Source organism: Colius striatus, chromosome 6 (genome assembly GCF_028858725.1).
Source record: "Colius striatus isolate bColStr4 chromosome 6, bColStr4.1.hap1, whole genome shotgun sequence".
NCBI classification, from domain to species: Eukaryota; Metazoa; Chordata; class Aves; order Coliiformes; family Coliidae; genus Colius; species Colius striatus.
In genome coordinates, this window is record NC_084764.1 from 32,503,398 (window position 1) to 32,527,374 (window position 23,977).

General features: G+C 43.8%; 2 protein-coding genes and 1 non-coding gene across 10 annotated transcripts in view; all 3 read left to right on the forward strand.

The window, feature by feature from the left end:
* The window catches only part of TOGARAM1 (TOG array regulator of axonemal microtubules 1), a 44,953-nt gene extending 35,779 nt beyond the window's left edge, over nucleotides 1–9,174 (forward strand). Inside the window, exons 16-22 of the mRNA XM_061998832.1 lie at nucleotides 1,081–1,239; nucleotides 1,740–1,866; nucleotides 2,153–2,271; nucleotides 3,619–3,811; nucleotides 4,742–4,961; nucleotides 5,748–5,834; nucleotides 8,455–9,174. Coding sequence (XP_061854816.1) covers nucleotides 1,081–1,239; nucleotides 1,740–1,866; nucleotides 2,153–2,271; nucleotides 3,619–3,811; nucleotides 4,742–4,961; nucleotides 5,748–5,834; nucleotides 8,455–8,708 — 1,159 coding nt within the window. The 3' untranslated portion in view covers nucleotides 8,709–9,174. The remainder of the gene's footprint in view (nucleotides 1–1,080; nucleotides 1,240–1,739; nucleotides 1,867–2,152; nucleotides 2,272–3,618; nucleotides 3,812–4,741; nucleotides 4,962–5,747; nucleotides 5,835–8,454) is intronic.
* Nucleotides 9,175–9,291: 117 nt separating this feature from the next.
* Nucleotides 9,292–23,484, forward strand: PRPF39 (pre-mRNA processing factor 39). Of its 8 annotated transcripts, none has more exons than XR_009818950.1 (14): nucleotides 9,292–9,364; nucleotides 11,409–11,772; nucleotides 12,036–12,161; nucleotides 12,803–12,921; nucleotides 13,713–13,880; nucleotides 14,654–14,819; nucleotides 15,476–15,583; nucleotides 17,574–17,738; nucleotides 18,056–18,182; nucleotides 18,277–18,545; nucleotides 19,270–19,454; nucleotides 20,790–20,864; nucleotides 21,438–23,195; nucleotides 23,360–23,484. XR_009818950.1 is itself a non-coding variant. In XM_061998640.1 (14 exons), exons 2-14 carry the CDS (start codon nucleotides 11,443–11,445, stop codon nucleotides 22,974–22,976), a joined length of 1,962 nt encoding a protein of 653 aa, XP_061854624.1. In that variant the 5' UTR covers nucleotides 9,292–9,364; nucleotides 11,409–11,442; the 3' UTR covers nucleotides 22,977–23,484. The 8 variants fall into 8 exon arrangements, 7 of the variants coding, with proteins under 7 accessions (XP_061854624.1, XP_061854623.1, XP_061854629.1 ...); XM_061998640.1 differs by having other exon boundaries at nucleotides 21,438–21,558; nucleotides 22,974–23,484; XM_061998639.1 differs by having other exon boundaries at nucleotides 21,438–21,558.
* On the forward strand, nucleotides 18,641–18,726 carry LOC133625689 (small nucleolar RNA SNORD127). Its single transcript, XR_009818995.1, has one exon. It is a non-coding gene; the product is annotated as a small nucleolar RNA SNORD127 (small nucleolar RNA).
* Nucleotides 23,485–23,977: the final 493 nt, after the last annotated feature.

A 23,977-nucleotide genomic window follows, 5' to 3' on the forward strand; every position in this document is an offset into this window, starting at 1 on the left:
ATTGTGTGAAATTGTGTGGGATCAGCAGGTCTGGCAAAATTTATAGAAAAGGTTAGTTTGCTGTACAAGTTTGAAAACAGATTCAAGGTTTTCTCTCATTTTTATCAGTATAGCTGTTTAATGGGCCCCATTTTGTAGAAAATAGACTTCTGCAAGATTTGTAGAACTCAATAGAAAACTCCTTTATTTAATTTTAAATCAATATAAAATACACAGCATGTGTTTCTGAGCAAAGGGACTTGATTTTCATCAAGTTGATGGAAAGAATGTAGAATCACAGAATCATTCAGGTTGGAAAAGACCCTTAAGATCCTGGAGTCCAACTGTTCCCCAAGCACTGCCATGGCCACCACTAACCTATTTTCCTGAGCATCTCATCTATGTGGCTTTGGAATCCCTCCAGGGATGAGGATTCCACCATTTCCCTGGGCAACCTGTGCCAGGACTTAACAGCCCTTTCAGAGAAGAAATTTATCCCAGTCTCCAATCTAAATCTCCCCTGGTACAGCTTGAGGCCATTTTTTCTTGTCCTGTCACTTGTAATATAGGGAGAAGACACCAACCCCCACCTCACCACAACCTCTTGTCAGGGAGTTGTAGAGAGTGATCATGTGTCACCTCAGCCTCCTCTTCTCCAGGCTGAACATCCCCAGGTCCCTCAGCTGCTCCCCATCGCACTTGTAGTAATGTGCTTTCTAAAATAATTTTAAGGAAAAATAGAAATAAGAAGACAATTGCTAGTTCTATTAATCCCAAAGGGGTAGTTAAACTTTAAATTGACTTTAAACAAAAAGAAAATAATGATTTTTTCATTCATGTTCTTGTAGTTTGGGATTTTAAGTGCATGAAATGAAATTTAATCAAATGGATTATCCTTTTAAATAATAAAGTAATTTGTCTTTGCTCCACAAGATCTTCTCTATACAGCCAGAATAAGTATCTGCATATCAGCAGTACACTAGTTGTAGATGATGCTAAAGACTGAGAAAGAGAACTTGGGTACCATACTGGGTAGAGCACATAACTACTGCTGGTTAGCTCCTGTGGGGAGTTTTCACTAAGCAGCTGTGTCTTCCGTAGCCATCTGCATTCAGCGGTGAGAAGATGCACAGCCCAGCACCTGTCAGACACTGTGGAACGGATGGGACCGGAGCGGATTCTGTGTGGCACCAAAGCTGTTGCTGATCGGATTTTCCCTGTACTAGCCAGGTTTACTCAGGATAGTTCACAACAAACAAGGTTAGTAAGGTTAACAGATATGCACATTTCAGGTGGTTGAAAGCTCTGCATAGCTTGGTGTTCTGCAGTGACAGAGAGTAGAATCAGAGTCACTGAGATTGGAAAAGACCCTTAAGGTCATTGAGTCCAACCATTAACCCAGACTGTTATGTGACAGGAATGACCTGGCTGCCTGCTGCAGCTGTGCCCACCCTGGCACATACAGGCCTGGAGGGAATGCTGGCACTGAGATCCACGCTGTCTGACTGACAAGGCTGCACTGTCCTCTTTAAAGACTAATAAAATGGAAGACTGTTTTCATTAATTTGCCTGTTGTTGATTAAATAGTGACTATTGAGCATAGTTTCTTTGTGGGAGGATGAAAAGGGTGTCTGTTACACCTACAGGTAGCAATCTTCCTGTACTTCTGTATTTTGGAATTACACACCTATAATTACCATTAGAGTTACAAAACAAATCTGTCTTCACAGTTGTATGTGTCGTGGTCTGTTGCCTCATAGGTACTATGGTCGAAAGATGCTCTTCAACATGATGACTCATTCTGATTTTGATAAAGCCCTTGAAAAGTATGTGCCCAGCAAGGATTTGACTTATATGATGAAATGTGTTAACAATCTGCGTGAAAAGGTGTGTGGAAAAGTTCTTGGTTCAAACATGTAATAGTGGTGATTAGGTGGAGACAGTGAACCTACAGGGAAGGGAGGAGGGGAGGTGTGTTCAAGGCAGGACAAGTAGCCAAGTCACTGCTGCATGGCCAGGTGCTCATTACTGCCCTGGGCACCCCTTTCCTCCTTGCAGATACACTGGGTGAAATGCACTTTGCTGCTATCCCTTGTGTGGCTACCAGACTTTCTTTCTCCAACAGTGCAGAGCTGTACCAGCCACATTAATTAACAGTTGCACCTTTGTGCAGGGTTTGGGGGAGATGCCGTTAGATACGCCCTCAGCAAAAGGAAAACGGTCCCATACTGGTAGCGTTGGACATTCAAGGTCATCATCTACTTCCAGAGATGCTCTCAACATCACTGACAGGTAAGCATCTTCAGTGGCTAACCTTGTTAGTAACTGAGCCTCTAGGACAGAGAAAGGTGGTGGACCTCACCATAAGAAGAGACTATAGAAACATTCACAGCAGGGTTCTGGAAAGTAAACGTACCTGAAGAAAAAGCTGATAAGGCCCCAGATAAACTCTTTCAAAAGGGTAACTAGTAATATTAAAATGGCTTTGTGCACTTTGAAGTTAGTTTGTCTGTTGACTGCCAATGAAGATACACACAGTACACAAAACACTTGGAATACACAGTAGATCCATGTCACTGTATTTGATATACTGCCATTTGGACTCTATAGAAACAATATGCCTGGTGGTAGCTGCAGTACAAATGATCTATTTGTGCTCTTACCTGGACACTAAGTATTTAATAGTGCCTAACTGGACATGCTGAAGGTTTTCGGTGATACTCTGTCCAATTTTAGTTTTCTCTTTTATAATAAGTCTTCAGTTGAACTGCAAAACAAAACCCCCCAAAATTCAAATCAAGCCAAAAATCTACATCTGTAGGGGCTGTGACTGCCTCCGGTTTGAAGAAACTGTCTATTCAGGAGCAGATTTGTTTCACTCACTCTCTACTATTCAAAATAGTAACTAATTCCACATTTGATGGTAAATTTTGCTTGAAGTAAAATCATACATAGAGATATTATGCACTGCATGAGGCCAAAGACTCTCCTCCTTGTGTAGAACTTGTGTAGCCTTTGGCACTTAGATGCCATCTTTTGTTCTCACTGAGCAGATAGGTTTGTATTTGAAAGTGTAAGAAGGATGCTTACTGTCTTCTCCATCAAAGACTTCCATTCACAAATCAGGAATGAGCTAGTGACTTGCTCGGACTGATCTGTGCACAACCGTTTGTCTGGACAGATAAGTGATTTCATAGATTTTAGAATTCTTTCCATGAGTGTCTCGTAAGATGAGATGGTTCCAAAAATTTGTTTCAAAATATTCTATGAAGAGAATTTCCACCTCAGCTTGACATCTTGCTTGGGTGCACCTAGACTGGGGTCGGTGTTTAAAGTACTTTCAGAGTAAAGAATTAAACTACAGTGATGAGGGCAGTTCTCAGCTGTTACCAGTCACAAACCCAGTGGCTCTTATACAGAAGCTTAAGACAGCACAGGGCTCTTGCCTAGCAGAGGTATATATGTGTATATTGAGGCTTTAGGAACAGCAATTGTTATTAGTTGACAGTGACGGTCCTTTGTCAGAAGATTTTCTGTTTACTACTGATATTTACACGTACATGGAAAGAGAATGTCTGAGATGAAAGACTCCCGTTTCAGCTTGCTTATGTGTTCACTGAGTAACTTTCTCCTTTCCAGTAGAGAAACTACAGAAGTCCGGGAAGTCACAAGAAAAACAGCTCCTCGTAATTCACTAGAAAATGAAGAATATGTTAAAGATCTTATTGGTTTATTGAATGCAAAAGACTTCCGTGATCGAATAAATGGCATTAAGCAGCTGTTATCAGACACAGAGAACAATCAAGGCTTTGTTGTTGCAAACATTGTGAAGGTAACTGTATGAAAATCTTTCATTTCAAAGGTCTTTCCAAGTTGTGTTACAAATTTTTCTGATAAAAATCATGGCTCCCTCTTTTAGTTCAAATGTCTGATTAACAGGAAAACATTGAGGAATAGGTGAGGTATGCTCAAGGGGGAGGCAGGTAAGCTACAAAGGTAGTAAAGGAAGTAAATGGCAGGAAGAAGCTGAAAGTTTTCACTTAGCACTCTGTGAACAGTTTCTGGAATATTGCCAGTGGTTTTTCATGCCACTGATGAGTAGGTAGCAAAATATTGGAACAGGTTACAAAACAAGTAGTATGGATTAATCAAGATCTGACAAATTGTCTCAGAAACACAGCTGCAAGTTCTGCCTGCCTTGTCTGGGAGAAGGTGAGAAAAGGTCTTTATTATGATAAAGCTTAAGGGAAGTGCCCTTTCTCATAGGAAAGGAGGATCTTTGGGAGAAAAATACTATGATGAGGTCCCACAGTTCTAAAGATACAATGAAAGGAAAATCGTGATTGTCGTTTAACACTGAGTGTCTTTGCTTTGGAACTATGATGTACTTTGGTGGAACTCCACAATGGCTTAACTGTGAATGGTTTATCTTTGAGCCCCTTTTGCTAAACAGAGCTATGTCTTGCTAAAAATAGTTGCTTGCAGAAAATACTAGTGATACTGAAAGTTCCAGATGGCTAGTTTGCCTCCACTACACTGTGTAGGAATGACTGAAATTCAGATGAGGTAAGATACGCTTGAGTAATACACAGCATGAATTTATCAAATGTTGCTTTGCTTGCTAATGAAACATATCTCAGATATTTGCATAACACAGCTGTCTTTTGCTACGTTAGACAATTGAAGTGTAACAGTAAAGCAGGAAACATAATATCCCCCTCAAACATTAATTCTGATGAATGCTGTTTGGATGCTTTTTCAGATCTTCGATGCTTTCAAGTCTCGTTTACATGACTCAAACAGTAAAGTAAATCAAGTTGCTTTGGAGTCAATGCACAAGATGATTCCATTGCTGAAAGACAATTTATTACCTGTGATAAACATGTTAATTCCTGCTGTGGTAGACAACAACCTGAACTCCAAAAATCCAAGGATTTATGCAGCTGCCACAAACGTTATCCAGGCTATGTGTCAACACTTAGGTAAGTTATTTGCTCTCTTAATTTTAAAGAGTCTTAATCCTAGTAATTAAATTGTAAATGTAAAGGGTTGCTCTTCCCAACAGTTTCCATCCAGTCATTACCTTGTGTAACGAATCATGGGTTTTATTCTCACACTTTTTAAACCATACAGGTCATCTTAATATTGTTCCTTTCTCATAAAGAAGTGCAGATCACTGGACTTGCCAGAAGCATGTAGGTGGTTTTGTTGTTTTCCCAGAGCAGGAGTCTTTTGCTGTTGGGGTGACCGAGCACTGGCACAGGTAGCCCAGGGCAGCTGTGGAGCCTCCATCCTTGGAGATACTCAGAAGCCATCTGGACATGGTCCTGGGCAGCTTGCTGCAGTGGTCCTGCCTGAGCAGGAGGTTGGACCAGATGATCTCCAGAGGTCCTTTCCCACCTCAGCCATCCTGTTTCATTCTGTGTTTCATTATCCAGAAGCTTGTCACACTCTTGAGTGGGTCAAAGAACGAGCTTCTTGCTGATTCATGTATGCCACAACTGTTTTTCTTCCTCAACTATCTTAGCTTTGGAACAGAATCTCAGTATTTTCAATAAAGGAATATGCCATGTTCTATGAGACTGTAGGAGTTGGGGCTTGTTAAGGGTATCTTTTGATGCCTTTATGTCTTTAAATACATCACTGGTTTTTGAAGTTAATCTGTCATAAGTAAGGTTCATATTTACATTTTTCCACATTGTGTTTATTTCCAGACTGTCTTATTTTTCTGTTTAAGAATTTTAACATGTTTTGTTCTTTGCATTTAGACAACTATTTGCTCCTCCAGCCATTCTGCACAAAAGCTCAGTTTCTGAATGGAAAAGCAAAGCAAGACATGACAGAAAAGCTTGCTGGTAAAGTGGAGTTTTACTTTGCATGCTTGTTTGTTTCTGTGCCAGCGTAATGAGGCAGATTCATTGCAAGATGGTAGAGGTCACATATCTTCCCTTCTGTCACAATAGATTGTGGGCATTAACGATGCAGCAGTTGTCAAATTTCACCTCCTTCTAATGCAACTTGAAGCTATTGCTGACAAAAGGTTATTATTATATAGTCAGATGGAATATTTCTAAGTACCTGGAAGATGTATAAATACCTTAAGCTTATAATAATTTTAATATGGAATCAGAGTAAATACGTTTTTGTTTGTAGTGTATTTTACACTATCTTGATTGTTTTGATCACTTCAGGAAACACCATCACAGGTATTAGCAAAGGTAACTTAACAGAGTTCGATGGCAAGGGTCACTATTACTTTGTGGAGGAAAAACAAAGGAAAATCAGGTTGGAATCAGTTTAGAATTATGTTGACAGAGATGGGAGATGCAAAAAGGTAAAGGAGACCCTCCCATTGAGTCATGAGGTTCAGAATGCACCCCCTTGCTTCTAAACTCCTTCTGAGAGAAGAGTTTAGGTGCAGCTGGATCCAGACTTAGTCCCAGACTTGGTCGACAGTTTATGGCTAAAGGATTATATGTGCACACTTGATCCTGTATATCACTTATCTCAGATTTCAAGAGTTTCAGCATGCTTATTTCTGATTCACTTACTGAATATCAGGAGCCTCTCTGCCTCTCTGTCTGGTGTTGGTTTGCTCCAACGTTTGAACCCAAGGTTTTCTGAAGCAGAGTTTCAGGAATTGAAGTATAAAATAATAGAGTTTAATGGTGTGGTACAACAGCAAGATCAGCTCAAGCTGTGTTCCTCCAGGGAGGGAGGGTCCACACAAAGAAATCCATGGGCAATCATACCATTACAGACTATTCACCCACCCCTCACCTGAATGGTTTGGTTCAACAGTAATATTTGGGTCTGGCATCTTCTTATTCCTCCTTGTATCCTTTCTCTGTCTCCAGACAGACCATTTTCTTGTCCAGCTGCTGTTGATGGCTATAGCTTCTTTATCTCCTGGTTTGGGTTAGCTCTGAAGGCTGTGTTTTGCTGCAGTAAATACACGTTCACTAAGTCTCAGGGAAGGTTTACAGCATATGGCCTAAGGCTTCAGCAAATCATGCTAAGTAAGTGAAGCTACGCAAACAGCACACTACATCACACAGCACTGTAACTCTAAGTGATTCATTCTCTTTAAAACTTATTACAACTAAATGTCTAATGTCTGTTAACATTGAGAGGCATCCCTGCTCAGGGGGAGAGTTGCCTGGTGTGCAGCCCAGTTTCCGTCCAGAGAGAACTCAAACCGGGTTCATCCCACCATCAGTCATCAGTAAAAGGTTTCATTGCTTTGAGGAGTACCCTTGAGAGGTGTCCAGCTCAAGGGGAGCTCACAGCCATGCTGCCAAACAGGGAGAGCTCAAAGGACATGTCCCCATCATGCTGCTCAGCTCATACTCTTGCCAGGAAGAAATGGAAGGAGGGAGTGACTGCTTTATCTGAGGTTTCCCAGCGCACCATTCTCCAAGGCTGGCTCCTGCTAACGCCTGAATTTTACTGCTGCACGTTTTGCTTTGCACAGTTGGCTTTGTTCTCATTTTAAGGTCCTCAGCAGTACATATCTGCATTTGGTCATGAAGGAGATGAGCTGCAGTCACCACTTCATAATTGACTTCTTCCTAAACTGGTGTCCAAAGCTTAAAGACAAATTTGTTTAAAAATGAAAACTAAATTTTAACTAGAATTTATATACATATTTTAATATTCAAGATTATGACTGTCATAAGTGCTGATTTTTCCCTTGATTTAAGAGAACAAGGGATGTCTTTATGGGAAACAGGCTTGAACCAGACAGATGTTATTTATCCTGCTTAGGGAGTAGTTCTGTGTGTAGCAGCCACAAAATTGAACTAAGTAACATAATGGACAGTCTGTTCTTGAAGTATTCCTAAATTTATAAGCTTTCTGAATGTGTTAGTCACCAACCTTTAAACAGTTCATCTCTTGCTGGGATTTTTTGCAATAGTTTGTATGATATATCAAGAGAGTCCATTATAGGAAAAAGGCAAACATTTGCAAATTAAATACTTAATTCTTGATGTAATTGTCTAAGTATGGAACATGTTTATATATATTTATAGTATAAGGCTACTTTGTTCCTTAAACTCAGATACCTACTGCTTATTTTTGAGAAAGGAAGTCATGAAATATCAGATATAACATGGTGCACTAAGAGAAATAACCCAGTCCTTATGATAACTATAAAAACCTCCCTCTCACCCCCTTCGTTTCTTTTATTTCTTTTAATGTAATGAACTGTAATTATCAACAGTACCACTGCTGCCACATATACTCCTGAGAGAGGATAAAGGGGTGCTTGTAGAGAGAGCTGCTGTTTTTTTATTGGAGCACTGATGTTGTTGGAACAACAGACAAGCTCTTGTGTTCCTCCATTATCTGCTTTGAGAAGATGATTTGATGTTCAGGGCTTTTAAACACCTCTCAAAGCAGAGGATGACTTCGGAACTGTGTTTTAAAAATACTCTTCAAGCACTGCTTAATGACATGTTGTCTTTCTTGCAGATCTTGTTCTGGAGTTATACCCACGGAAGCCTTATGCTGTGGAGCAAAAAGTTCTCGCTGTCCTTTGGCATCTCCTGGGAAATATGACCAACAGTGGCTCTTTGCCTGGAGCTGGAGGAAATACCCGGGCAGCCACAGCGAGATTATCAAAAGCACTTTTTGCACAGATGGGTCCAAGTCTGTTAACTCATGCTGCATCTCAGCCACCGCACATCAAGAATTGTTTAGAAGAATTTTTGGAGATAGCAACCTGAAATAACTATCAGTGTGCGTGGAGCCAAGTCAGCTGCTTGGCTGACAGCTAGGGCAGTCTCCCTTTGCTGCCCCGTGCCCAGAGCACTCACTCCTGCACGCCTATACAGCCTCGTGTCAGAGGGCTAATATGTACACTTATCCCAGTCATGTTTTGACTTGTTCTAGCACTAAGCTTTACACTGATAAGTGACAGCAAATCCTGGAAGGAACTGTCCAGCACAACAGGGTTTTGTGAGGTATTTGCGGAAAACAAAAACCAAAGTACGGCATTTTTTTAAGGCGCTGACACGGCTGTGCAGTATTAACTCGCTGTGGCGGCTGCGCGGCCACCGTGACGCCTGCTCGGCGGCGCACATCGCCGGCGGCGCCCGCCCGCAGGGGAACGGGCCCCTTCCCGTGGCAGCGCCGGCACCCCCGTCCCCCGGGGCGGTTCTGTACGCGATCGGCGCGGGTCCCTGACGCCAATAAAAGGAACTATTTCTGTAGCGCTGGTGCCGCCTCACTGCGTGGGGGGAGGGACGCGCGGGTGAGCGGCCGCCATTTGAGGCGGGGGAAGGCGGGCGCGTGCGCGGTGCGGGCGGGGCGCAGGCGCGGCAGCGCGCGCGCAGGCGCGGGGCGCTCTTCCTGAGGCCCGTTGGCGGCAGGCGCGCGGCAGGTACCAAGGGTTGAGGGGGGGGGGTGCTGCGGGGGGCTCGGGCCCACCGAGACGGGGCGAGGCGGCTGGATCCCGGGGGCGAAGGGACAGGCCGGACTCAGCAGGAGGCTGAGGAGTCTCGAGGAGGGCCGGGCCGGGCCCGGCGGGAGGCTGAGGCGCGCAGGGGCCTGGGCCGCGCCGGGCGGGAGCGCTGCGGGTGAGGGAGGGTGCGCAGGGCTGCCCGCGTGTCGTGGCGGTCGCCCCGCTGCCGCCCGTAGCTGCTCCCCGGCCAAGAGGGACCGGGTGCTGAGGGGCAGCAGCCCTCCCGCGGCCTTGGCTGCCCGTATACGTTCTGTTACGGAAGGCTGCGGTATCTGACGGCCGCCAGATCCCCCAAGGAGCACCAGGCCGACGCGCAGCCCTTGGGCGGTCTGCGCTTAACACGTTACCACGGTAGTTTGGCGACCGAGACGTCAGTCTGTGGCAGAGCGGCGGCCGTGGCCGGGTGGGCGGCTGCTTGCTGGGGCGACGGGTGGTGTGGCAGGGACGGGCGCGGACGAGGCGTCAAAGGCCAGAGGCCTCGGTGCTGCCGCTTGGGTTGCGTTCCGGATGTTTTCCACTAGTTCGTTGGTATTCATAAACGCTACCGTTGTACGCAGTGAGCGTTTAGTTGAAACGGGCTCGATAACATGTTTGGTCTCTGCCGAGGGTACGGGTTGGGCAGCGGGCAGGGGCGATGGCATCGGCAGTAGCCGTTGCGCACTGTAAGCAGCCGGGACGCAACTTGGTCTCCAGGGTGCTCAAAAGCCTTTACTTGGAAACGACTTGTCGAACAGACTGTTACACTGTTAGAAGCTTGTATGCAGAGGTGATCCCATACTACTTCTCCCTCTTGCCCCTGACTGAAGGCAGTTAGGTTTGAGGGCTAAGTTTTCGAAAGTGGAATGCATCTTCTGAATCAGTTAGTGGGGGTGAACACATGTCACATAACAGAGTAAACTTAGGTCATGAAGTATTGCATGTTTAACAACAGTTCCATTAGCGTTCTGAAGTTTTAGAGTCATAAACATCCATTTAACTATTTTTTTTTCAAGAGCTGGGGCCGCCGTTTGCATGACTCACTCTTATGCCTTGATTTTTATAATCTTTGCAGAGATAAGGTCTGTTTCAGTGATGCAGCTGTCTTCAGTGTGCTTCACTAGTAAAGACATAGTAACACTGCTTTGGTAGTTAGTTTCTTAATCTGTGATTGCCAGATGATGTATACAGTGGAGAAGTTGAAACTAGTTGTTAGAAAACTTGCAGTGTCAACTGTGTGGAGCTTTTAATACCATGCCTGTTACTTAGCTTGGTGAGCTCCTAGGAAAGCACAAGCTGTTACCTAGTGTGTTGAAGCTGCTGAAGATAGATATTTTTCCTTTCTGTCCATTTTCCACTCACTGAATTATTGTTGGCTTCTTGATGTATTTGCTGAAGTGAAGGCAAGTGGTCTGTGTTCTTTTGTCAGGCTTTCAGTGGGAAAGAATTCTGGAGCTGCGGAGCTGGGGGGGGATTGTTGAGGTTGTTTTAAGTGCAAGACTTATTTGCTGTCATCTTCTCTGAGGAGAACCAAAGGGAAATAGGAGTGTCAGGTGCTGCATTGCATTTGAGGATGATGGTCTCGCATTGCTCTTCATCCCAAATAGATTTTAGCCTCTCTTTATTTTGCAATGACATTACTGATTTGTACCAAGTAGGAGAATTTAATAAATGAACACAATTCTTGGAATAAGCTTCCATCAGACTCACAGTAGAAAACTCTACTGGTTCGCTTCTGTACCTCAATACTACTTAGGATTGTGCTTTAGAAAAAGCATAATGATTTGTACATGCAGACATTAATATGTAAGACTGCTATTAATGTGTTTGTGAGTAAGGATCACACACGAAGCAGCTCTAATTGGAGACAGGTTGTGGTGAAATACGTGGATGCCTGAAGCACTTGGGAGACTCCTAAGAGATAAATCACGCCTGAGTCCTGCTTGAATCTTCACTGTGTGAGCACTAAATCTTTTTGTTTCCAAAGGACCTGGTACTACAAAGCGACCGTAACCTCAGCGATGGAGAGTGCAGATAGTACCGAGGAGGAGAAGCCGACCGTGAGCAATGACAACACAGACAATGGCACTGAAACGGCAACAGAAGAACAGAATATGGACTTCAGTACTGAAATCATGAGTGTAACTGAGATGGAACAGTCTCCTGACAGTTCTGCTGACGTGAACGAAGAGAACACACAGGAGAGTGAAATTCCAAACATTGAAAGTTTACAGACGACAGATATTGAGACTTGCTTCCCTCCAGATTTTGACAAGTTCTGGAAAGTAGTGGAGGACAATCCCCAGGATTTCACCGGATGGGTATATCTGCTGCAGTATGTAGAGCAGGAGGTTAGTATGTGCCCCCTTTTCCTTTGCCTTCCAGAAACAAAGAAAATGAATCAAATCGTGGATATTCCAGTGGCAAATCTACAATGTTACATCAGGCTTTTGTGGGTAGTGTGCTAAAACAGTTATCCTTGCCAGCATCACCAGCAGAGATCGCAAAATGAAAACAGCTCTTCTGAAGACAGTAATTTTGAAACAATAATTGTTTCTGAAATGAATTTATTTTAAGGGAAGGATTCATTGCTTTTATTATCCATTTCTTGCAGAACCACTTACCAGCTGCCAGGAAAGCATTTGACAGGTTTTTCACGCATTATCCATATTGCTATGGGTATTGGAAAAAGTACGCAGACCTGGAGAAGCGACACGACAACGTTAAGCAGTCTGATGAGGTATGTAGGTAGCTGGGCACAGCTATTGCCACCAGTCCTGTTAGCCAAACAATGACTTAACCGGCTGCAAGTCATTTGGCTGCCAGTACCTGCCCTCTTTGGTCAGGTTTGTAGGGGTTTTGTTTGCACTTGTCACATCTGTGGCATTTGTAGCTAATGTTTTCTCTCTTTGTTGGCAGGTGCGTTAAACCTCTACAGTTTGTCAAGCTTTGCAGTGCAAGCCTCTGTATTACACTGCAGCTTAACAAGTAGGGCAGGGCTTTTCTGTCACTTACATTTATTACGCATTTTCAAAACAATATAGTTGGTTTGCTGGTCACAATTGCTACATCTTATTGCATTTTTGGTCAGACGCTGTCAATGATGCTCTAATGGGTCTGTGCCCTATGGTCTGTACCCCAAAGCCTGCCCACACAACCTGGTCAGAATGCAGGGACCGCTGCGCTTTGAAGATCAAGACTCTTCACGTGGAGATCAGAACATTGCCATGTTCTATCCAACCTCCACCCAAATGGTAATGGTAGATTATTTAAACAAAATTCCAGTAATTAGTATTTCTAAGGTTCACCGGATAACACAGTGTTGCCTCTCTATTAGGACACCCTTAAGTATTTGAAGTACAGTTCGTGTTCTCTTCATAGGTGTATCGCAGAGGGCTTCAGGCAATTCCTCTTAGTGTTGATCTTTGGATACATTATATAAACTTCTTAAAGGAGACCTTGGACCCTGCTGATCCTGAAACTAACAGTACTATTCGGGGGTAAGTCAAAAGCAGACGGAGAGATGGAAGAGGCCCATACATGCAGCCACGTGGCAGCAAAGTCGGATTTACTAATGTGTTTAAGCGAAGGAGCAAGGTAATGAAAGTCCTTTCTGTAGCTGTTAAAGGCTGATAAGAGATGATAAAGCCAAATTCCCAAAGAAAGGTTAGACAATACAATGGGGTACCAGAGTCAAAAGTTACTACTTGAGTGCCTCAGACTAGACATGCAGAAGTATCTAGTGCAGCACTGGAACAGGTTCCCCATAGAGGTTTTGGATCTTGTTCCATGGAGGTTTTCAAGGTATGGCTAGAACCTGTCTGACGTCATCTCTTGCTGGCAATGATCCTGCTTGGAGTAAGAGGTTGGACTAAAGTTTGATCCACAGACTTAATTGAGCTTTCACTGCAGCAGCTTCTGGCTGTGTGATTGGTGTATAGCTTTTGTGTGTTAAGCTGCTGAAGTAAAGGGTTTAGAACCTTTACAAAGCAGAAGGGATAAAGAGTGTGTATTTTCCTAGCATCTTGTGTTCCTGCAAGTGGCCTTTGCTGTGGTCCTTATTTGGTCCGTTGTGACAGTGCTAGAGGGGGAAAAAAAAAGTGAGTGTGACCTTCCTGAATTCCTAGAGATCTTGCTACAGACATCTAGAATTTGGAGAATATAAATACTGAGTGTAAGTGTAATTGCAAGGAAATGTGGATGCCTCTAATCTTTAAATAAGAGCCAGAACTTTTCTTTCTTGTTCTGTCACCGCATCCAGAAACAACTGTAAAATGATTTCACTTTTCAGAGCCTATGAACATGCAGTGTTAGCTGCTGGGACAGACTTCCGTTCTGACAGGCTATGGGAAATGTATATAAACTGGGAAAATGAGCAGGGAAACCTAAGGGAAGTCACTTCCATCTATGACCGCATCCTTGGGATTCCAACGCAGCTCTACAGTCATCACTTCCAGAGGTAAAGAGGAAACAAAGCTTTAGTTAACACTATGAATTTCTTAAGCACACGCTAACCTACTGGAAATGTGAAACCATTTGATCAGAACAAGAACTTGAAATAGTTTTATACATTTAATCACTTATTTATGTATTTGTACAGTGTGACTGATTGTTTTAAAGTCCTGATGCACGTTTTAGGAATTTTGTTTTAGATACTGCATGGCAGAATCTCTGCATTTAAAGGAATTGTGAGGGAGAAGAGAGGAGGTCTTTGAGAAAAATCAGTATGAGCTGTTTTGAACTTGAATTCCCCAAGCACTGCTTATATGTGGTGAAATGTTAATTTAATTATCTAAAGAGTAATCATTGGTTAAGTTTTAAATAGTATAATTCTGCATTAATATGGAGAGGTTAAGAGCAAGCCAGAAACTTTAGTTTAATTACACATCAGTCTCCCCCATGATTTCTACAGATCTTTTGGGTTTGGAAATAAACTCTCTTCCTCTAAAACTGTTCTTGCCTTTTGCCATCAATTTTACATAACAAGCGTTCCATCCTCACCATTAAAGTCTGTCATCCTTTCATTTCTTTTTGAAATCTGAAGCTTTTGAAGTCTGGTAGATAATCGAAGTAGCATTTTATGCCTCTTGTCAGAAGTTGTATTCTCAGTGTTGCTCTAGATTGACAAAGCAGTGCAGAACCTCAGTAGGAGGTATAATTGTGCCCTGGTTAGGCAGAATATTGCATGATAAAACATCAGATCTGTGTTGACTTGTTTCTCACTATTCTTAGGTTTAAAGAACATATACAGAACAACTTGCCTCGAGACTTTCTGACTACTGATCAGTTCATTCAGCTGCGCAGAGAACTGGCATCTGTTAATGGCCACAGCGGGGAGGACGCTCAGCCTGTAGATGACCTGCCCACTGGTGCTGAAGACATAACTGACCCTGCCAAGGTACATGTGCAGAGGGTGTTGCTCAGCATTTTTGCTTTACTTGGTGGCTGAAAGATGAGTTTATTTGCAGGTAATTTAGTTTATCTCTAGCTGAGGTGTTCCTATAGTTCTCTTGTTTATCATTGCTCCTTGACTCCTGTGAGAACTGCTTTTGTCTGTAGGACATGCTTTTCCAGTGTTTTAGTAAGTCTCAAAGAAGCAGAGTTAAAAAAAATGAAGTTATGTACAAAACTTTAGGAATAAAACGTTAATTATTCCAGACTAACAGATGAGGAACTGTGGCCTGAGAAAGCTCTTAATAAGCAAAAGTCTCTGTGGGCTCATAGCCTTCATTGGCATGTGACAGCTTGGGGCCATCCAGAGGAATTGCTGGCTGTGAAAACCTACACAAACTGAAACCAAGTGTGACTTGGATCTAAGTTTGTCTATAGTCTCAGTCATCTTTAGTGTAAGAGCAAAACTTCAGATAAAAATTCTATGCACTCAGTTTGCACTAAGAGCCAAGGCATCACCAGGGCAGTGTCCCCTCCCTTCCCTGGTTGCTCAAGAGAACATTTAATACATCTGTGATACTTCTAACTACTGTCACCACAAAATGCACTTACAAAGGTGGTATGGTGTCTACCCGTGTTACATTTTTTTAAATTGTATTTTAGCTAATCACTGAGATAGAGAACATGAGGCACAGAATCATTGAGATTCATCAGGAAATATTTAACCACAACGAACACGAAGTCAGTAAGAGGTGGACGTTTGAAGAAGCGGTGAGTTTGTTTTTTCTATGTCAGGCAGTATGTGCAAGAGTTTTGGATCTAAGACTGGGAGCCAGGAGTTTTGGGTAACAGCCTTTATGATGTAAACTGTTGTGGGGCTTGGAACAAAGGTAGAGTTTCGCTTCTCTGCCATTTTTCTTGTGAAGAGGCAACCTATGAAGGGAACATTGTTGTCTGATGGTTTCAGAATCTTTAAGCAGTATTTGGAGACGTGAGATACTGTGTTGTTCACTAAGTAGTCCTTAAATAGGCATGCATGATGTGCTGTGTGACTTAGTGCTGCCTGATGCTTCTGGGGAATTGCAAAACAATAAAGAGTGAAGGTCATTCTACTTGGAAAGGTAAGCCTGCCCTGAAAGGAGAATGAAACCAGTATGGCTTTGTATTTGAACACTGAGTGGTTAAACCTGAAATCAGTTAACTTACTTTTCCAAAAGTAGCCATCATAACATGCAGCTCTGATGCACAATGTATCAAAAGTAACCAAAATAACCATTTAGTCACTGCAAATACAGAGCTTTTCATGTGTAGAATGAAGTTTGGTTTCTTCCTGGCAAATACTACATTGTATAACAGGGTTCTTGTTTGAGATCTACTTTCTTTTTAAAAAAGCACATTATAAATCTGTCCCAGCTGTTTTAATACAGAGGCTCCTTAGTGGCTTATGTGATATTTCTTACTGCCTTTTGTTGGACTAGACCATGTACCTTGTGAGCCAAAGGAGCTCGAAAATGTAGCCCATAGCCAGTCCTAGCATCATAGAGTAGCCCACAGTATCACTCCAGTTACCAGCCCTGCCCTTTGCAAGGTCACTTCTGTGCCAGTTGCTTCCATGGAAGGACAAGAGCGTGCAGAGTGTGTCCCAAGAGTCAAACATTCTGTGGCGCTGTGGGAAGGGGCTGTGAGAGGACATGGATTGCCTTGGGAAACTGTAGGATACAAATTAGTGAAACTTGAGAGAACACTAAAACTGCAGACACACAGGAGCAAATGTGTAAGAAAAGAATGTGTCTGCTCTGCACAGGTACCAACCTGATGGATCTATGAGGAGTTTGAAAGAGAAAGTTAAGTGTCTTTATAATGAGCAGAGGTAAGGTAGAAAGGCAACCAACATCACATAAGGGATGGAGAACACTTAGACCTGTCTTACATTGTTCCTGCTAAAAAAAACATAGCTATAAGTCTGTCAGGTAGGAGAGTGTTGGGTTCTGTAGGAGAGCTCAGGGAGGGAGGGATTGGCTTTAGATGTCAGGTGGCCTTGAAGAACCAAATTAATTATTTCAAGTGCTTTATCTGTGTGGCTGTGTCTGAGGTGGAAATGCACTCCAGGAGAGAGAATCAGGTAAAATTAAAGGTTTTGAGAGAAAAAGCAAATGATCTCTGGTTGGATGGTTTGCTCCATTTAGTTCACAGCAGTGTTTCAATTTTCTGTGCTGAACTTGGTCTCACCCAGCTCCTGTGGCAGTCCTCAGTGGAACTGTAGTGTTGTTGGCTTGTGGATAGTCAGCTTAATGGGTATATTTAACCTGAAGTTCAGTTCAGTGCTCTGCCTTTCCTTGCCATGATTCTCAACCAGATTTTGAGTGTGATTTGTAGGCTATGCACTAGTACCACAGTAAGTACCGCAGCTGGCTCTGTGTGTGTGTGTGTGTGTGTGTGCCTGGGCAATACTCATCATTGTTCATAATGTCGCTGTTGCGTTGTGACCTGCTGCTCTGAAGGCATAACTGTGCTGAGTTTCTTCCTTGGCCCTTGTAAACACCTGCACTGGAAAAGCTTTCTAGAAAAGGGAGTTGTTAGCCTAGAATGTGCTGTCAGCAGCACCTCATGGTCAACACGTGTTTGAATAGATAATGATACATCTTTCTGGAGTCCTTTTTATTTAAATGACATCACTTGAACACCATGTGGCTGTTTATTTTCTTTAACAGCTCTGTGGTTTGCTTGTTAGTCATAAGTTGCCATACTGTGACTCTTGCAGATCAAGAGGCCTTACTTTCATGTAAAACCTCTGGAGAAAATTCAGCTGAAAAACTGGAAAGAGTACTTAGAGTTTGAGATAGAAAATGGCACTCACGAGCGAGTTGTGGTCCTCTTTGAGAGATGTGTCATTTCATGTGCCCTCTATGAGGACTTCTGGATCAAGGTAAGGGAAGTGGTTCACCACCTACCTCCTGCCGATGGCATACGTTGATCTAGTGACTAACCTTTTGTACTCTTGTGGAACGTTGTTCATATATAACTATATCTGTTGCATTAGGAGATGGTCTGCTTGCAACCAGATTTGACTGCTGCATATGCCAACTTCGTTGCCTCTCTACGTCCTTCCTTACAGAAACTAGTCTAGTGGTTCAATAAAGGTGCTGAATGGGTTTAAACAAAAGAATTTTATTGTTCTGTCATGTTTTGAAAGACAAATACAAGCTTTAAACTTTCCAATCTCTGCTCTGTTTTCAACTATAGTATGCCAAATACATGGAGAATCATAGTATTGAAGGAGTGAGGCATGTCTACAGCAGGGCTTGCACGATACATCTTCCTAAGAAACCAATGGTGCACATGCTGTGGGCAGCCTTTGAGGAGCAGCAGGGTAAGAGCAACGCTAGTCTTTTGCTGGGAGGGATTCTGTTTGGAGGAGGCCGTTGGACGTCTCATATCTTACAGCATCTTCACTGGTGTTTTAGGCAACATCGATGAAGCAAGAAGAATCTTGAAAACCTTTGAAGAGTGTATACTAGGGCTAGCAATGATCCGCTTGCGACGAGTGAGCTTAGAGCGCAGACATGGCAACATGGAGGAAGCCGAGCACCTGCTGGAGGAAGCTGTCAGGAATGCCAAGTCCATTAGCGAGTCATCATTTTATGCCATCAAGTTAGCTCGGCACCTCTTCAAAGTGCAGAAAAATCTTCCAAAGGCAAGAAAAGTCCTGTCAGAAGCCATAGAAATTGACAAAGTATGTGTTCCCTCTTTGCTCTCTTAAAAAAAAAAAAAAACAAACCCAAGATCCTGGTATTTTTCTGTCTTCCTGACCCATTTTTACTAAAGCCATGGCAACAGTGATGACAGGAGTTGTAACTGTATGTAGTGTTTCATGACTGCATGAAGACAACAGTCCCTCTAAACTGATGTTGCCATACCTGCAGCTTGCAAATCTGGAAGTCTGCAGGTTCTTTTCATCAGAATCACCCTGTGCTTCATACTTCCAATTTTCCTTTTTACAATCTTAAATGTTACAGGCATGTTCACATCTCAAGGTGAACAAGTTGATGGCGTAGGCATCGCTTGTAGGTTGCTTGATGTAAGCAGAGAGACCCATTCGGCACTTCCAACACTGTCAGCTCGCCATTAGCGAGGTGCTGAGGGATATGGGTTAGTTTAGTGATGGGCCTGACAGTATGAGGTGAGGGGTTGGATTTGATGATCTTCAAGATCTTTTCCAATCATGATGATTCTGAGTGATTCTGTGTACGACAGCTGTGCTGGGGTCTTGGATCACTCCTGATCCCTTGGCCGGGGAAACAGGGCAGCTGGGAGATGACCCTTGGAAAAGAAAACCATTTCATTGCCTGTTTGTCATGTGTGTTTGATGTGTTTGCAGTATGCATGTGGTAGCTATTGAGCTAGCAGTGAGTGTCTCACACGACAGCTGTACAACTTCTAACACATCTTTTGCACAGGAAAATACCAAACTGTATCTCAACCTACTGGAAATGGAGTACAGTGGTGACCTCAAGCAAAACGAGGAGAACATCTTGAGCTGTTTTGACAAAGCTGTCAACGGTGCATTGTCTATAAAAATGAGGATTACATTTTCTCAGCGCAAAGTGGAATTCCTTGAAGATTTTGGTTCTGATGTAAACAAGTAAGATGTAATCTGTGCAGTGGCCAAATTATGGTTGCCAAGGGAGTGCTGGTAGGAATAGTAGGGAAGGTGGGGGGTTAGTGGCATCCACTACATTTCCCTTGTAGCATCAGTTCTTTGTGGAGAGATAACTTCTCTTCTAAACCAAATTCCTATTGTTAAATAAGAATCTCTTTTTCAGAACATGATCCCTTTTTTTTCTGAACTTTGGGACGCCTCCTAGAGCAAATCCCTGCTGCCTGCATCCTGCTGTTGCAGTGTCTTACAGTGGAGGTTGCTCCTCCAGGAGAGCCTGAAGTGGTTTGTGGCACGGGTATGATTGGACAGGCTGTACCCTGTGAGCTACCACTTGAGCTTTCCAAAACAGCATTGATGGATTTTGCTGTATTCAGGAGTATGAACACAGCTGCAAACTTATGTGGGAGGATCAGATACTAGAAGGGCAACTTTTTTTGATTACATACTAGGTTTTTTCCTCTTAATTCTCTACAGTAAAACAAGCTTGGTTTTGTTTATATTGCAGCCAAATAACTTGGAAGGACTAAACACAAGTTAGTTTTTGTGTTGTGTATGTCGTTAACAATGCAGTCCTTACTTTCTGACCACTGACCACTCTGCCCTGCGTGGCAGTCAAGCACTGCAAATTTGGGATCCTCAGTAGGCCAGATCCAATTTTCAGTTCTCAAATAATCCTAGAGGACAGAATCAATGCAAGAAACAGTTTTCCCCAAGAGCAATATTAACTGATGAAGCAGTTTTATGTTATGCCTCGTAGACTGGCATGCAGTGGATGAAGTGAAATTCCTGGGAATTTCAGCTAGGAGTCTTCTGTGCTATGTTAAATATACTTTTTCTCCCCATCTCTGGGCAAAGGCTGTAGGTGCTGCTTTGGAATTGAAATCATTTGGTATGAAACTTCCCAGCCTTTTAAAGAAATGTTGGTTCCTGAATACCAGTGCTGCTGCAGATGGCATCAGCAGGCAGCTGAGGGAAGGCAGGCACAGGAAGGAACAGCTGTGTGTATCACACAGGTTTTAGAACACTTCTTTATAAAGAGACTTGCTAAAAGAACTCCCTGAAGGGAAACAGACATTGGGAATTTCTGAGCTAACAGAAAATTCTTGACTACGCATTGTGGAATAAAATTGGGGATTTTTGGCTTTCCCATCTTCATGGTGGATCACTGCTTAAAATTTGATGCTTGAGCTTGGTTTAGAATTTTGACAATTTGAAGTAGGCATTTTTAAATATGTTTTTAAAATTTAAAATGTTTTTGTGTTTAAAATGTTTGTATGAAATGGAGAGCAAAGTTTTCTTTTTTTCTGTGTCCTTCAGACTGCTGGATGCCTATGATGAACACCAGGCACTCCTGAAGGAGCAGAATTCTCTGAAAAGGAGAGCAGAGAACGGGTAGGAAGGCCGATGGCCTGAGGGGGAGTGCAGGAGGGGTAGCTGGGACATGTCCTGAGCTGAGCTACAGCTGATGGGAAGCACTTTGGGAATGCTTTAAAAATAGTTCAGAGAATGATCTCAGAATGTGGGGTTTTCTTCTTTAGTCTGAATATATACACACATACATTTTTCAGCTTTGAACCTACTGCTTGCAAAACCAAAGTCACTGTTTTGTAAGCACTTAATAAACTAAATGGGGCTATAATATTGTCTGAAATATTTGGCAACAGGTTTACTGGAAATTAACTTTTTGAAATGTTTATCGCAGAAGAACTAAACAGTACCTTTGCCCTGAGCAGGATCATGGTTTTGCTTGCCTTGGTTTGAGCAGCAGAGCGATTTAAAGCCCAGACTATGTTTCTAAAGCATAATACACTGCTCTCCTTCTCTACATCACATTCTGTTACCCTGTTTGAACAGGGCATCAAGTTTGAAAATATTAGATATCCCTGTCAGTTATGTTTCTCATGGAAGGATGTATTTGGAATTTACTCTTAAGATCCCGTTTCCAAGCACATATTAACTTCACAGGTCAGAAGAGCCAGATGAAAAGAAAATGTTGACAGATGACCCAACGTTGGCATCAGCACAGATGATGGATGGTGACATGCAGGTCAATCAGGCAGCATACAACTACAATGCCTGGTACCAGGTAGGTGTCTGCTGGGTTCTTCCACTCTTCATGCCCACATAGACGGGTGTCACACTGACACTGCTCAGTCTGGGGCCCAGGGTCAGTTGGTGAGGAAAGTTTGGAGGGAAAACTTATCTCCTGTGTTTGCTGATAACTTTTTGACCTGTAGACAAGTGTAAAATATTTCTTGAGGAGCAAGAGCAGTGTTTTGTGCTAGCTCTTCTTGGAAGAGCAGTATGACAGCAGCTAGGACACTTCTGGCTGAGGGCAGTAGACCTGTCATGCTTAAATGTTTGCCCAGGAATTGCTTGGGATGCCAATTCACTTGTGTGTTTTGTAGTCATTTTCTCTAACTAGTAGCTCCTGTGCTGCCTCAGGGGTCTCTGCCACACCGGTACAAGCTGTGTGCCAGACCACCCTCATTCATCAGCTCACCCTTGGGACTGATCTTGGCATGGCATTTCCTTTCATTCCTTGTAAGAGCCTAAAGAGTGAATCAAGAATATCCAGCCTTGGTTTCCTGTGGCTTGTGGCAACAGCACGTGCCCTGCCGACTTCTAGGCTGAGGTCCATTTAGGCTGATGGTCTATTTGGTTTAGGCCCTTTCCAAGAACTGGGCTGTAAAGTCCCACTTCAAGCCCTGCCTCTGTGTGAGACTGAGCCTGGTCAAAGTGAGTTCTTCTGATGTCCTCTTAGTGGATACAGTGACATGGCAAGGTGTGAAGTACTTGATGTGTTGTGTGTCATAGAGGGTCCAACTGGGACTCTTGCTGAAGCAACTTAAAAATTCTTGTTGAGACCAGAAAGAGCCCCTGAGAACAGCATTGCAGAGGGGACACAGACCAGCTGTTGTGTAGCTGGGGTTTAGTATCGCCGATATGAGGGGTGAGTGTTGTTTCCAAAGTCAGGTGGTGAAAAGAGTCTCACCCAGCATGAGGAAACTGCTCAGCACTAGGCTGGGAAAAACGCCCCAAGTTTCCAAACACAGAATGGTGTGAATAGCAAACTTAGGGTATTGATGGAGTCTCGGTCCTGTGGGTGACCTGGTGCAGTCTGCTGAAGAACAGCAGGCAGAAATGCTTCCTGAGGAATGGGGCCTTGCCACCCCAATGACATTATGCTACTGAATGCCTGCCTGGGCTCAGCCGCTGCAGTGGGACCACAGGACCTGCCTCTGAGAGCTTTAGAGGGAGCAGTGTCTGGGTGCTTGAGCTGTCTGCCCTGGCTCTTGAGGGTGTGCTGTCATGGGAGCTACAAAACACACCATTCCTGCTTCTGTGGCCCTCTGCTCCCCTTTCTCTTCTCCCTTACTGGATTCTGCTGAAGGGGAAGTGATGAGGATGAGGAACTATATAGAGTGGGGAGCAAGGAGGGGACCCGAGGAGCATGACCTGTCCTGCATGGGAGGACTGACAACACGCATGTTTATTCAGTGACTAAAACCATGATGGGCAGCTGACCAGCCTCTGCGCTGCCCTCGATCTGAGCCGTGCCCTGCCCTGGGAGCCGACCCACAGGGCAGTTTTAGCTCCCCAACAGAGCCGACTGCAGTGGATGTCGGGGGTGGGCCTTGTGGGCCGTGCCCTGCAGAGGAGCAGCACTCCCGCTTGTTCCCAGCGCCGGAGCGGGCGCAGGCTGCTGCGTGCCAGGCCGCGGTAAGGAGGTGCCGGGAGCAGAGAGCTCCGGCTGCGAGCTGGGCACCCGCTGGGAGCCGCCGCGGTTCCGGGACACGCTGCGGGCCCCCGGCAGCCTGCGCGCGTGTGTCCGCGCAGAGCACCCGCGCTCCCACTTCCCTCACCTCTGGGGTTTTGTTTTCTAGTACAACTACCAGAACGCGTGGAATTATGGACAGTATTATCATCCCACCTGATCCGAGGAGCGAGGGAAGTTCACTGTGCTGCAGTTTCAACAAAGATGGAATAATAAAAAATATATTTTTCTAAATTAGAGCTGTGAAAGAACTGTTGTAATACCTGCTTTCTGGTCTTTTGCATGTGAAACGAGCTGATGTCCACAGGGTATGTGTGAAGCAAGATTTGTGTGCTGGTAACTGATCAGTGGTAACTGTACAATTCTAGTTTACCATAAATGCTTTTCTTCTTTTTTAATTATTCCCTGCACTAATTTATGGAACTATCTGAAGAATTATGCTCGGTCTCATGATGATTCCATAGACTTAATCTGTCCAGCTGTAGGGTTTTGGTTTGTTTTGTGCCCCTAAGCTGTGCACCTGGCTCGTGCTGCAGGAACGGGGCCCGGCTGTAAGGGCCAGCTCTGTTCCCAGCCCCAGTGAGCGAACCCAGCCTGCTTCCCTGATGGCATTACGGCTGGAGCTCGCCAGGGCGACGGCAGTCAACGTGCAGTGCATTCTTTTTTAAAAAGCACAAACCGTGTGTGGGATGATTTTTGTATTTAGAGTTTTTCATGTACACAGTGT

What these genes read in the sequence shown, in the direction of transcription:
- PRPF39 (XM_061998639.1), top strand. Translation starts at nt 11,443, where the DNA reads ATGGAGAGTGCAGATAGTACCGAGGAGGAGAAGCCGACCGTGAGCAAT. An exon ending in GGTGGACGTTTGAAGAAGCG is followed by an intron (nt 15,584 to 17,573) that starts GTGAGTTTGTTT and finishes TGACTCTTGCAG; the next exon opens with ATCAAGAGGCCTTACTTTCA. An exon ending in AAGCCATAGAAATTGACAAA is followed by an intron (nt 18,546 to 19,269) that starts GTATGTGTTCCC and finishes TCTTTTGCACAG; the next exon opens with GAAAATACCAAACTGTATCT.